The sequence below is a fragment of the Maniola jurtina genome, chromosome 8, assembly GCF_905333055.1.
Source record: "Maniola jurtina chromosome 8, ilManJurt1.1, whole genome shotgun sequence".
NCBI classification, from domain to species: domain Eukaryota; kingdom Metazoa; phylum Arthropoda; class Insecta; order Lepidoptera; family Nymphalidae; genus Maniola; species Maniola jurtina.
The window spans coordinates 14,247,173-14,261,029 of NC_060036.1; the positions used below are offsets into that span (position 1 = coordinate 14,247,173).

The following is a 13,857-nucleotide window of genomic DNA, read 5'->3' on the forward strand; positions in this document are numbered from 1 at the left end:
CAAATTATTAACTAAACTTAAAACTATAAAATACTAAGACCAATATTGTGTCTGTGAGCTAAAAGGGCTCTGCCTCAGCAAGATGCTGCAGTATTTGACTACCGCAGCGCTGATTTTCAGGCAGATTTTTTTTATAGGTAAGAACTAAGAACTAAAAAGTAGGTAATAACAATAGTTGGACAAAAATAAAAAATGGGTCAATTGCGAGTTTAACTCACACACAAAGGTTCCGTACCGTCGTACAAGAAATAACACTAATTTTCATGGCAGCCATTTTGATTTTTTATTATTCTGTTCTACCGGTTTAAAAGATTCAGCTCGCTGACAAACAAACGGACAGCGGAGTAATAGGGTCCCATTGGAACCCTTCGGGTACGAAATCATAAAAATGAATAGATGGTATGAAGTCAGTCGTATTCTGCTCCTATGGTGATGCTGATGTCTCCGGGCAGCACGCTCGTCTTGTGGTACCATCGGTTGGTGTCCACCACCACTGCGGACAAACATACTAAATCTATTAAAATAGAACGATTTTTTTATTCATATTTAAACTTTTACAAGTGCTTTTGAATCGCATATTTGTACGAATTTCGATACCTACCTTCAAATCGTACAAATATCCTAATTCCTAACCTAATAAAAAGAAACAGACTTCCAAAATGAAGCTTCATCATCAAACCATCGTCACGCCCAGCTCACTTACGCACGGGCTTCCTGTCAGATTGAGGTTTTGGCCATAGTTCACCACGTTGGACGAGTGCGGATTGGCAGATTCCACTCACCTTTGAGACCATTATGGAGAACTCTCATTCATATAGGTTTCCTCACGATATTTTCCTTCACTGTTAAGGCAAATAATATTTGATTGCTTAAAACGCATATTTTAGTTAGTCCTAAAGTTTGGGGTGGCATGCCCGGGCTCGAATCCCCGATCCCCTCAATATGATGCCGATAGCTATCACTGCCGCAGAGAACGCTAAGAGAGAGAGGGAAGGTTTGTAGCAGCGAATGTGACTGATAAATGAAATGCTGCTTGCATATTTACATTTATATATTATATGAACAATTATTTACAATATGGCTGTAGTTATAATAAAAACTGTGGTATAAAACGAGGGCCGGAGCTTGATGCTAGACCGAGGTGTTGCGGTCTTGATGTTTCTAAGGTGAATCTGCTGAATGCGCTGCCCGGGGTTCGTCCAGGCCAGCAAGATATTTTGAATCGTTCCGAATTCAAATTGTGTTCTCTAAGTGACAGCTGCAAAGTGTGTTGCTTTCTTCGCAGCTGCCGGTCTTAAAAGAGGCTGCATGCCTCTACAGGTTATAAGTAACTTACGGATCTCTCCCGGCTCGACGGTGAAGGTGATCCAGGAACAGGAGTAGAGGCACTCGGGAGGAGGCGCCAGCTGCCACTGCTTGCGGCCGCGGACCTGCGCCTGCCACGACATGTGGCGCACCGAGTCCACCTGCCAAAACAAGATAAAGTTGAAACTAAAACCCGACTGCGATCGTCTTAATAACATTGAAATATTAGAGTTTTGTTTGTCTGTCGTTTGGTGTATTCAGATTCAGATTTATTTATTTGCTTTCATGTACATTTACATTAATTGATGGTGGGTGCTTAAAGCTAAAAGCCCTGAAACCCTGTCAGGGTATTGCAAATACAATTTTAGGTACCATAAAATGGTAAATATTAAAGATACAATAAGAATAGGATTAGAATTATTAAAATTATCATTATTAGATATTTAATATTTTTACTAGATATTTTAAATTCATTTGCGTATTTTAATGTTGTTGTACATTTATACCCACGAATTTCACATTTTCTCCTCTAAATACTCACATGCATATGCGCGCCCTGCCCCGGCCCGCCCATGAACACCCAGTCCAGCATGTCGCTCTCGGCAGTGCGCGGCAGGAAGTATGGCCGCGTGTAGAACCGCCGCAGCGCGCGCGTCTCCTCCTCGTGGCACGTGCTCCAACCCACGTACCTATCACAATGACACTCAATGTAAAATTTCTTACAATTCTCTACCTCATCATGATAAACCCATTGCCAGCCCACTACTGAGTACGGATCTCCTCTCAGAATGAGAAGGATTTAGGTCATAATCTGCTACGCTGGTCCAATGCGGATTGGCAGACTTCACACACCTTTGAGAACATGGAGAATTCTCAGGCATGCAGGTTTTCTCACAATGCTTTCCTTCGCCATTAAATCAAGTGATATTTAATTGTTTAAAACGCACATAACTGAAAAGTTAGAGGTGCGTGCCCGGAATCGAACCCTCGACCTCCGATTGGGAGGCGGACGTTCTAACCACTAGGCTATCACGGCTTTTTAAGTCCCTACCTCGTGTGGAAATAAGTATAGAAATTATAATTGAAAAATTACCACGGATCACCAGAGAGATTAGCGCGTTGCTCGTCCATACGGAACACCTCGTCCAGCGACCGCAAGCCCGACTTGTATGAGAAGTAGAAGCACTCGTTGATGCGTCGCCCCATCTTGTTGTTCCGGTAGAAGTTGGCGAAAAATTGGAAATTGAATTGCTGAAAAAAAATTACCCAATTAAAGCGCCATCACTAAGTAAACCCATAGGTGGGGCACATAGTTCGAAAAACCGATGAATGTTGGGGTCCCAAGGTGCTGAAATGGCGACCTCGCACCCCCTGGACAAATGCCATCAAATGAGTCATAGACAGCTCTCAAGGAGTCGCTGGATTCAGGCGGCGCAAGACCGTTGGCTTATGGAAGTCCCTAAAAGAGACCCATGCGGACACAGCAATAGACGTCTACTGGTTGATAATATTATAAAGGTACGGACCCACGTTATTTTGAGTTTTTAAAGATTTTACTTGCAAAAAACCGGCCAAGTGCGAGTCAGACTCGCGAACTGAGGCACACACAGATGGATGGACGGACGGACAGGCAGACAGACAGACAGACAAAGTGATCCTATAAGGGTTCCGTTTTTCTTTTTGAGGTACGGAACCCTAATTTTCACTGCCTGTATGTAGGTACTAGGAAAACATAAGACATTGACGGCCGTATTGACAATCATTACTATGAGGTCTCACAGTGCGCTCGAACGCATAGCGCAGGTTCCACCAATCAGATCATTGTAAATTGACGTGATACAGACATCTGATTGGTGGAACTACACCGTGCGTTCGAGCGCACTATTAGAGTGATGAGACCTCATAGTAACATTTGTGAATACGGGTGTTAGAGCTTACTTCCATAGCTTTCCAGTCGGTCGTAGCATCGGTCACAATGACGGGCTGCGTGGTGTACGCGTATCGGTCTTCGAACTCCTCGGCGCTGATGTTGGAGAGGCGGGTGACGTCACTAACGCCCACGCACATGGAGCAGTCCTCCGGGGCGCGGAACAGAGACTTTGACTCGTACGGGAGTTTGAGGAAACATCCCTGAAGTAATCTCAAGAAACTAATATTAATTTAAAGCTTTCTACGTAAACACACAACCTACCATTGTTTCACAACCATTTCTATATCACAAAAAGATTTTTTTCAGCTTTATTGCTACTACCATCTAGCCTATGGGATAAGTAATATTATTGTAGCTTAAACTTGTACCTACTTAAAAAAGTTAACATTTTTTTATTAGTTACCGTTTGGTTGTTTCGTAGTAATGAATTTTGTAGAATTACTTATTTAATTTTTGCTTTGTCGTGAGCGGGTAAAAAAATATATTGAATCAAAATATACCTACCTATTTATAGCTAGAACGTCACAAGTCACAATATACTTAACAGGGTCTCTCCGTCACTCGCTTCATACAATCGTAGTTCCAATTTCATTTGAATATTAAGCAACCAAAGTCCATGAAATTTTGCAGACATATTCTAGTAACTAATATCTGTGTCTTAATATTCAAATGAAATTGGAACTACGATTGTATGAAACGAGTAACGGAGAGAGCCCTCTTAATGATGAAGACGATTTTACCTTTCTTAATTTTTATGCGTTTGAATAATCGTTGTAAGTTTTATGATCTCAAAAATATAGGTACCATATCTATCTACCTACTTACCTAAATACATAGACTTATATATTTCTAAATACTTAATAATTGAAATGTAAGCACTTACCGTAATCAACGATTCTGAATAAATCCACCAACAGCCAATCACTAAAACAGCAATTATAACTACCAAGACATGTTTAACATTTGCGACTTTAAGAAAATTCCAATTTCTCTTACAACTCGAAGTGTCTAAACGAGAAATGAAATAATTATTGAGTTTCAAACTCTCTATCTTATGTAGAACTTTACTCAATTTCAGCTCAGCTAGTTTGATTTTCTTTTCGCATATTTTTATAGTTTGATGATGATTTGAGTTCATCTTAACTTAGTGTTCTATGGAGGAATGAAAGGGGTTGAATCCTTGGACTGATTTTTATAGTATCCAGTCTTTGATATAGAGTTAGTTTATTAATAGAGCGGACAAACTTAAAAAATACAACGTGCCCAGTCATAAAGTGCACAAACGGAAGGGTGTATGGCAGCGAGAGAGTTTATAATTTTTTGAATAAACGAAACAGAAATCAAAAATTTCAAAATGGCCGCCATGAAAATGAAAAAAAAAAACGAATTTAGCACCCTGCCTGAAGACTATAGGGTGCCGGCTCCACAAATTGCCATAATACACTTCTGTCAAATAAATAAACCCCCTATGCTCACTGAGTTGCCCCAGAAGACCAGCCTACTGATTCGCTAAATGGTGTCCACTGAATGATAACCACAAAGCTCATTTGATATTTATTTATCCATTGAAGGCTTCCTAAGAAGAAATATTTTAATATCATTCAATGAAGCAGTAACATAGAACCAACTAATTAATAATGTCAAATGAGCTCGGTGGCTACAGGATGGCTATCATTCAGTGTAAAGGTCATAGCATACGTAACGTATGATTTTTTGAACTACTACCTATTAGCAACGATGACAAGAAATCGTCCCGTTCCATCCGGCACGCAAATTACTCGTTACGTACCATAACTATGCTTTTAGACACTGAGTTAGCAAATCACCCCGCAGGCCATATCGTAAAGTCCATTCTAGATAGATAGAACACTTTATTGCACACAAAAACACATGTAAAGGAACACAACACAGAAAGAAGAAAACAGAAAAAACAATTGTGCGCAAAGGCGGCCTTATTGCTTGGAGCAATCTCTACCAGGCAACCTTTGCCATTCTAATAGTGTTCGAGCTCTGTAGCTGGTTCAGCCAGCGTTAAACGCGTGGTAAGATGGGTAACGAGCAAGTAACGCGATGTGAGTGCAGCGGCTATGAAATTGGAATTCATTATCGGCCGCGACACAGCTGCGTCCCTTCACGCCTCGCTCCAAAACGATCAGTTAAACATCGGCCAAGTGCGAGTCGGACTTGCACACGAAAGGTTCCGTACCATCATCTAGTACGCGACAGGTGGAGATGGCAATCAGGGTAAGGACGCCTCCACACACCCGCCTCATACCCCAATTGCCATCTCGATTCTCGACCTATCGCGTACTATACAAGAAATAACACATTTTTAATTTTTTTCAGTTTTCATGGCAGCCATTTTGAAACTTATTATTTGTATAGCGGCAATAGAAATACATATTTGGTGAAAATTTCAACTCTCTACTTATTGCGTCTATAGTCTATCCGTGCGATGTAGGTACATTACTGACAAAATTTGGTACCGGGTCAGCTCATATCCCGGGGACGGACATCCCGGAAAATCAAAGCGTTCCCACAGGATTCCTAAAGAGTAAAGACCCATCCGCTTAACCGATTTGTATGAAATTTGGTACCGAGGTTGTTTACGTCTCTGTAATTGACATAGGCAACTTTTTATCCCGGAAAATCAAACAATTCCCACGTGATCTTTAAAAACCTAAATCTACGCGGACGAAGTCGCGGGCATCCTCCAGTGTGTCCCCTAAACCGTAATAAGTAGAGAATAAAAATTTACATAGAATGAGTATTTTTATTTTCGCTATAACAACGAATACTAAAAAAAAAATTTAAACTGGCCACCGTTAAAAATTAAAACGTGTTATATCTTGTGATGGTGAGAGTGAACCGTCCACGCCAAGAAGTTTCATCTGGAACTGGCCGTCTGGAAGTCTTCGAAGAGTGCTGCAGTACAATCCCAGTTCATTTTCGACTGAGAGGACTAATCCACACTGCAGCCAAAAATGACTGAGATCGTTACACAGCGTTCCGGATGAACCGTCCACGCCATGACGTTTCAGCTGCAACAGGACATGCTGGAGCTGGTCGCCACTGAGGTGAAGTCGGTGTCTTGACGAGTACACCTTGGTCGCGACCAGCTCCAGGATGTCCCTCTTGACCACGAGTCACAACGGTCGGGACGCCATCCACCGAGTGCAGGTAACCCTCGAGAAACACCTCCGGAGAATACTTCCAAGTAGAGAACAGCTTTCACGGAGAATCCTATAGCGACGCTTATCTTGGAGTCTTCGAAGAGTGCTGCAGTACAATCCCAGTACATTTTCGGCTGTGACGACTAATTCACGCTACAGCCAAAAATGACTGGGATCGTAATACAGCGTTCCGGGTGAGACGCTTCAGCTGGTGCTGACGTGGCGACCAAGGTGAAGTCGGCGTCTCTAAGAGACCGGCGTCTCTACACCTCGCACACCGCCAGCTCCAGGCATGTCCCTCTTGGCCACGACGGTCAGGCCGCCGCCCAGCAAGTGCAGGCAACCCCTCGAGAAACACCTCCGGAGAATACTTCCAAGTAAAAGACAGAATCCTATGCTCCTATGCTTTCACGGAGAATCCCGTAGCGACGATTGTCTGGGACTTCTGGGAGTCTTCGAAGAGTGCTGCACTACAATACATAGCCATTTTCCCCTGCGGCGACTAGTGGACGCTGCAGCGAAAAATGACTTAGATCGTTATACAGAGTTTCTGGTGAACCGTTAACGCCATGACGTTTTAGCCGGAGCAGGACATGCTGGAGCCGGTCGCCACGGAGGCGTAGTCGGTGTCTCGATGAGTACACCTCGGCGGCGACCAGCTCCAGGCATGCCCCTCTTGCATCCCGGGGACGGGATACTTTTTGTCCTGAAAAATCAAAAGATCCCACGGGATTTTTGAAAACCTAAATCCTCGCGGGCAACATCTAGTAAAAATATAAGTACCTAGGTAGGTAGTACACGGTTATTGGAAAATCTTTTTTCCTTGCGCAGTAGGTAAGCATATTTCCGGGAATATTATTCGCGAAAGGAATGGAGATAGATATACCCTGAATTTATTTATTTATTTTATTTTATCTAAAATAAACCCGGGCTAGGTACTTTTATCCCGGAAAAATCAAAAAGTTCCCACGGGATTTTTAAAAAACCTATAACCACGTGAACGACTAAACGGTAGGTAAGTTTTATCATAAAAGAGGGAAAACTTTTAGAATAACGATATCTCAGGAATGGTGTATGAATGTACAATAATTAATCAATAAAAATTAAATTAAAAATTTAAAAAACCCCCGACACATAAACCTCTAAAAAGTAAAAAAATAATAGGTAAGTATGTATGGGCCCTTTAAGAATAGTATAAATAGTAAAGTTTTTATCCAAGCGCTCGTTGCGCCAGGGGACCGCTACCTATCATAAACTATGAAAGTCATCTGTTGTAGAAAGAATAGTTTTTGTTAACTTTAGCGGTCCCCCGACGCAACGAGCGCTTGGATAAAAACTTTACTATTTATACTATTCTTAAAGGGCCCATACATACTTACCTATTATTTTTTTACTTTTTAGAGGTTTATGTGTCGGGGGTTTTTTAAATTTTTAATTTAATTTTTATTTCACGCTTTTTAAACTTTTATTTATAAATTACCGTTTATTTGTGCCATTCTAAGACCCAATTTCTATAATAATATAAATCCAATAAGGCAGCTAATATCTCTTCAAAAGTAACATCAATGTTATGTTAATTATACGTTCCATGAAATATTTTTAACCGAACATCACTAAATCAAGAATTATCTGAATGACTCACAAAGTATTCACTTATAGTTTAACACGACCAAAACGAAATATCTGTTTCTAACATGTCGTTGCTTTAAAAATGTACCCATTTTACGTAGTCGTATAATATTTCGCTTTTTAAGATATACGATTAAATTGAAATCGACTTTCACCCGATGAAATAAGGAATAAAGTGGCTTGTATTTTATTTTGTTTGTTATTGCATGTCAAATTTTTATTTGACATAACTTTCAAAAACCGGTCAAGTGCGAGTCTGCCTCACACATGAAGAGTTCCGTGCAAGTTTTTTTTTATGTAATGACAATTCAGTTGTCGGATTTTTCTCTTTACTTGGGCCACAGGAGTAGAGTGCTTGGGCTATAAGATATTGCTACCTGCCTTTCATGATTCTAGGTAAACGGGAAGTACCCAATTTATAAGTTTTGATTCTCTTGAAAGATGCGACAGACGGACACACAGACAGACAACGAAGTGGTGAAGGAAAACACCGTCAGGAAACCTGCATGCTTGAGAGTTGGCCATAATGCTCCCTCAAAGGTGCGTGAGGTCTGCCAATACGTGCTTGGCCAGTGTGGTAGCTTCTCATTCTGAGAGGAGACTTGTGCTCAGTAGTGAGCCGGCGATGGGTTGATCCTGATGATGATGAATTTTAAACGTATTTTGTCAAAGTAAATAAGCTGAGTTCGAGCAGATAAAATAAAAGAAGGTGGCAATCCAAACCTGCGCGACAAAGCGACTACGAAGCGGGAACCTCAGCCGCGCGGAGGGTCATCGCCTCCCACGATATTTAATGATGCCATGCACTCCTACGCGACTACAACTGTCGAGACTCAAAATTTTTTTTTTCTCTACAGATACCTACTGAACCCTAAAAATAGTTTGACTATAGTTTGGGCTTGGGTTGATTGTTCGTGGCCTTTGGTTAACTGTTGGATATTATAATTGAATTGATGTTTTGTCGTTTAACTGTGATTATAATATTTTATAAATTAGAAATTCCGCGCCTACGATCCTAAGTATCTGAGTTTTCCAAAACATCATTTTCAAATAAATAATTATGTATCTAGGCAACGTCCATCTTGATAGCTTGACATTTGTAAATTGACATAATATTATGAACCTCTGTTACAATAGTGAAAGATCCCAGGGCCACCAGAGGTCACGTATTTTCTGACGAACGAAATGTGGACGATTGAGTAGTGTTAGTATGTACTAAGAACGCATGCCTACAGACCTGCTAGCTTGCTTAGACGGCCAATTTTCAGGTATCAGGTAATAAAGGTACATAAAAACATTACTTACCTCACGTAAATTCTCCAATTTTTTCAATTTTTAGCAGATTTTTTTAAATATTAATAATTAATTGACATAAGTAAACTATAAGAGAGTGAGAAAGAGAGAGAGAGAGAAGTCAATACATCCTAATACATGTCTCACTCAGTCTCATGCGCGTAGATAAAATGCCCTCGCGCTCAAACCCACAGAGGCATTAAAATTGAATTTAGGGGATGATTGGCCCTCTGGATCGGTCTGTCTTCTTGTAACAGGTTTTAAAATAGTTGTCTGGTGGACATATATAAAAATGGAGCGTCAGAATTTACGTGCAGTTAAGTAATTACTTGTTTTGGGAGCTTTAAAGCGTCTGCAAAGCAATACGGCCGACGCGGGAAGTGTCTAGGAGTATTGGCGACTTATTTTTAAGGATATTGCCTAAAATATACGTAAAAATCAGCTTGGAGAATTTACGTGAAGTAAGTAATGTTTTTATGTACCTTGATTATCAGAAACCTGCAAATTGGCCGTCTAAGCAAGCTAGCAGGTAGGCTAGGCATGCGTTCTTAGTACTTACTAACACTACTCAATCGTACATATTTCCTTTGTCAGAAAATACGTAACCTCTGGTGGCCCTGAGATAAAAGTAATAAGAAAACCAGAAAAGAGCTGATAACTTCCAAACGGCTGAACCAATTTTTTTGGATTATAGCTAAGAACACTCTCGATCAAGCCACCTTTCAAACAAAAAAAACTAAATTAAAATCGGTTCATTCGTTTAGGCGCTACGAGGCCACAGACAGATACACAGATACACAGATACACCGATACACAGATACACAGATACACAGATACACAGATACACAGATACACAGATACACAGATACACACGTCAAACTTATAACACCCCTCTTTTTGGGTCGGGGGTTAAAAAATGGAGCATCAGAATTTACGTGCAGTTAAGTAATTACTTATTTTGGGAGCTTTAAAGCGTCTGCAAAGCAATACGGCCGACGCGGGAAGTGTCTGGGAGTATTGGCGACATATTTTTAAGGATATTGCCTAAAATATACGTAAAAATCAGTTTGGCGAATTTACGTGAGGTAAGTAATGTTTTTATGTACCTTGATTATCAGATACCTGAAAATTGGCCGTCTAAGCAAGCTAGCACGTAGGCTAGGCATGCTTTCTTGGTACTTACTAACACTACTCAATCGTACATATTTCCTGTGTCAGAAAATACGTAACCTCTGGTGGTCCTGGGATAAAATTAATAAGAAAACCAGAAAAGAGCTGATAACTTCCAAACGGCTGAACCAATTTTTTTGGATTATAGCTAAGAACACTCTCGATCAAGCCACCTTTCAAACAAAAAAAACTAAATTAAAATCGGTTCATTCGTTTAGGCGCTACGAGGCCACAGACAGATACACAGATACACAGATACACAGATACACAGATACACAGATACACAGATACACAGATACACAGACACACAGATACACAGATACACACGTCAAACTTATAACACCCCTCTTTTTGGGTCGGGGGTTAAAAACAATAAAAAAAAACGATGTCAATAACAACAAGCACTTGTATAGAAGAGTTTTATCATAATATTTTTTGGAGCCGGTGCCTTTCCTAGTGTTTGTAGTTATTGAAGTCGATTTTTTTTCACAATTTTAAGTGGCACACACAAAAAAAAAAACATACACTCGAATTGAGAACCTCCTCCTTACTTTTCTAGTCAGTTATAAAAATCAAAATAGTTGCAATTCAAAATGGCTGAAAGCGTTCATAAATGGTTCATAATAAATCTTGTTCCGTATAATTTAAGACAAAAACACGAAATATGAGTTATTTAAAGCCTAAATCTAATTGTAAACCTAACCAACCTATTTAGGTAGGTAGGTAACTAATACGTACCTACCTCAGGTAAGTATGTAGATTTAACGAGTGTACTTACCGTTTAACTTCTTCTGTAGTACGGAACCCTCCGTGCGCGAGTTTAACTCGCACTTGGCCGATTTTTTTTGTGGAAAAATAGGTAGGTACCAGCTAAGTAGGTTATTCGAATTTTGAATTATGTATGTAACTACCTATGTATGTATAAGTATACTGTCAAACTCAAATAGTGGAGATCATGTGGAGATACTCGAATCCAATATTCCGATCAGGGAGATCCTCTTCCGTGACGTCATGCCCGCGCTCAGAACATTTTGACTCAATTCCATCGTAAAATCTATACTCGTGGACACAAAATAAGATATCTACTTACCAATTACCTAATCGATGAGCTATCCAAGCCAAGTTCGTCTATCCAGAAGTTTCTACGCGTATTTTGACGTATTGGATTCCTGATAGCACGTGGCGCGTCCACGTGGCGATGGTTGAAGATTATACAGTCTGGTTGCTGGATGTAACACCGCACATTTTTTTTCCTCTCTCGTCTGGCTTTACACTGATTAGTGATTAGCCAATATCAAGTTTGTAGTTATTTACAAGTTAGGGAAACTATATGTATAAGTATGGACTTCATCAGTGCCGGCGCCCGCCGACATACACGCGGCGCCCCTTTAGAGCGCTTCCCAGTCAGTTCCACCACCAATAAACACCAGCAGAACACAAAAACCGGCGACTTCCAACAAAAAAACACTCCAAAAAGTCACAACACGCGCGCCAGCAAACGCCACCACAAACGAAGTCCCCGCACATTTTTCTTATTGTCAACCAAATTTTAAATAATAAATGGTCAGTTTAGGTGGCTGGCGTGCTGTTCGGAACTCGGAAGATGGCTTCGAAATTCGAATTGCAAACTCGTTTTGGAGCCGAAGAAAACCGATAATAATCGTATGCTTTATCAACCATTACCTATGCATGAAGTTGCAAATGAATGTGTGTGACTGAAATAGCGAACTAATTAACTAGCCAATAAGAACACTTTACGAACAGAATAGTCACAAAATGGCCGTAGTTACCGTACCTACCTACTTATTTTACACAAAAACACAAAAAACTAGTTACAAGCCTATCCCATCTACTTAAACCGAATTGAAAATGCTTGTTATGTTACAGATTTAACGAATTTAAGCATTCTAATCAAATTCTAATACCTATAGTACGCGACAGGTCGAGGTGGCAATCGGGGTATGAGGCGGGGGGCGCCCCACACTTAGCGCGGGTGTGCTGGACGTCCCCACCCTACTCGATCTGTCGCGTAAGTACTCTATAGTATACAAGTTACATACCGGCTATCAGCTATGTTTATTCGAATTTCGAATAGGTAGTGGTCAAACAAAAAACACAATACAAATGCATAAATAGGTAGGTGCCACCTACTAATAAGCTAAGCAGATTTCTCCTAAGTCCTAAGTATGTAGTTCCACTTCCATGATCAAACACCATTACCGAGTTTCAGCAGTATTTATACGTTCATGGTTTCAGCTTCAAAAAGATGTGGCGACAAGAATGCAATCGAATGAATCCCATGACGTCACGTCTGTATTCTGAACTTGAATGTCGTAAATGAGGGTTATAACTTATAAGTAAGTAACTAAGAAAGTCATTGTTTGAACACAAAAAACAGGTAGGTACTTACCTAGGTACTTAATACTGGGTTATCTAGATTCTAGACCAAGTTCCTAGGCGTATTTCGACGGCTTTCTGGTAGCATGTGGCAACGAAGCAATGGTCGAAGATGTATCATGTAGCTGCTAAATAATCTGATGTACACAGCACATTTTCCTCGTTGTTCACTGCGATGACGAAATATTTGGAACTAAGTAAACAGCCAACCTTAAATTGGTTTTTAAATATAACAGCCAGTTGAGGGCGGAGGCCTTGCCGACTCGTGTTCGGCCTGAAAAAAGTAAAAAGTGGAAAACCGCCGAGCCACAGATATCGCCTCGAAAACCGAACGAACGAAAGAGCTCTGTCAGTGCCTAACCCCATTGGCCAAAACTAGGAATAAATACTAACAACTTTACAAGAATGAAAATGATTGATTCGGGATTTCGGAATTATTTGAGAATGACATGAAACGGTGCATGAGACGGGTGTGCCCGCGAAATTCAAAATTAATTTGGTTTATCACAATTTATAAACTAACTAATAGTTACGACAAAGTAGGCTTATTGCATTCTAACTCCGACACTGGCAGTAGTTATAATCTTCACAGGATTACATAAAATTCTTTACTTGAAAGTGTTCAGTTTAAGAAGTTAGTTAAAATAATGAGTTTGACATGAGTGACAAATTAGTCGATACTATAGCTAATTTCTTAAACTGGGCCCTTTCCAATAAAGATTTTTGTATAAACCTGAGAGGATAATACTGCCATTGCCGCAATTAAAATGCCAGCCTACGTTGTCGTATTAGAATACAAATTGCGAAAAACCAAATTTTGAATTTCGTGGGCAGACACGTGTCATGCCCCTTAATTAGGAGATACAGGAAAACTGTATTTGGAACTTTTAGGGCTTTTTTTGTGATTACAAAGGCATAGTAAATTTTTTGATCAAGCGTGAGCTGCTGTTGTCCATAAAA

The 13,857-nt window shown here is 40.3% G+C and overlaps 1 protein-coding gene across 1 annotated transcript; it reads right to left on the reverse strand.

Moving 5' to 3' along the window:
- Positions 1–171: 171 nt before the first annotated feature.
- LOC123867583 lies at positions 172–5,490 on the reverse strand. The gene is made up of 6 exons (XM_045909680.1): positions 4,119–5,490; positions 3,244–3,435; positions 2,399–2,556; positions 1,847–1,994; positions 1,337–1,466; positions 172–493 (listed from the first exon to the last, which is right to left on the reverse strand). The coding sequence occupies exons 1-6, from the start codon at positions 4,371–4,373 to the stop codon at positions 408–410; spliced, it is 969 nt and encodes a 322-aa protein (XP_045765636.1). The 5' UTR covers positions 4,374–5,490; the 3' UTR covers positions 172–407.
- Positions 5,491–13,857: the final 8,367 nt, after the last annotated feature.

Excerpts from the sequence above, each read along its gene's own strand:
- LOC123867583 (XM_045909680.1), bottom strand. The coding sequence starts at position 4,373 with ATGAACTCAAATCATCATCAAACTATAAAAATATGCGAAAAGAAAATC. Across the intron at positions 3,436-4,118 it reads ATTCAGAATCGTTGATTACG|GGATGTTTCCTCAAACTCCC; the intron begins GTAAGTGCTTAC and ends AGATTACTTCAG. Across the intron at positions 1,995-2,398 it reads AATCTCTCTGGTGATCCGTG|GTACGTGGGTTGGAGCACGT; the intron begins GTAATTTTTCAA and ends TCATTGTGATAG.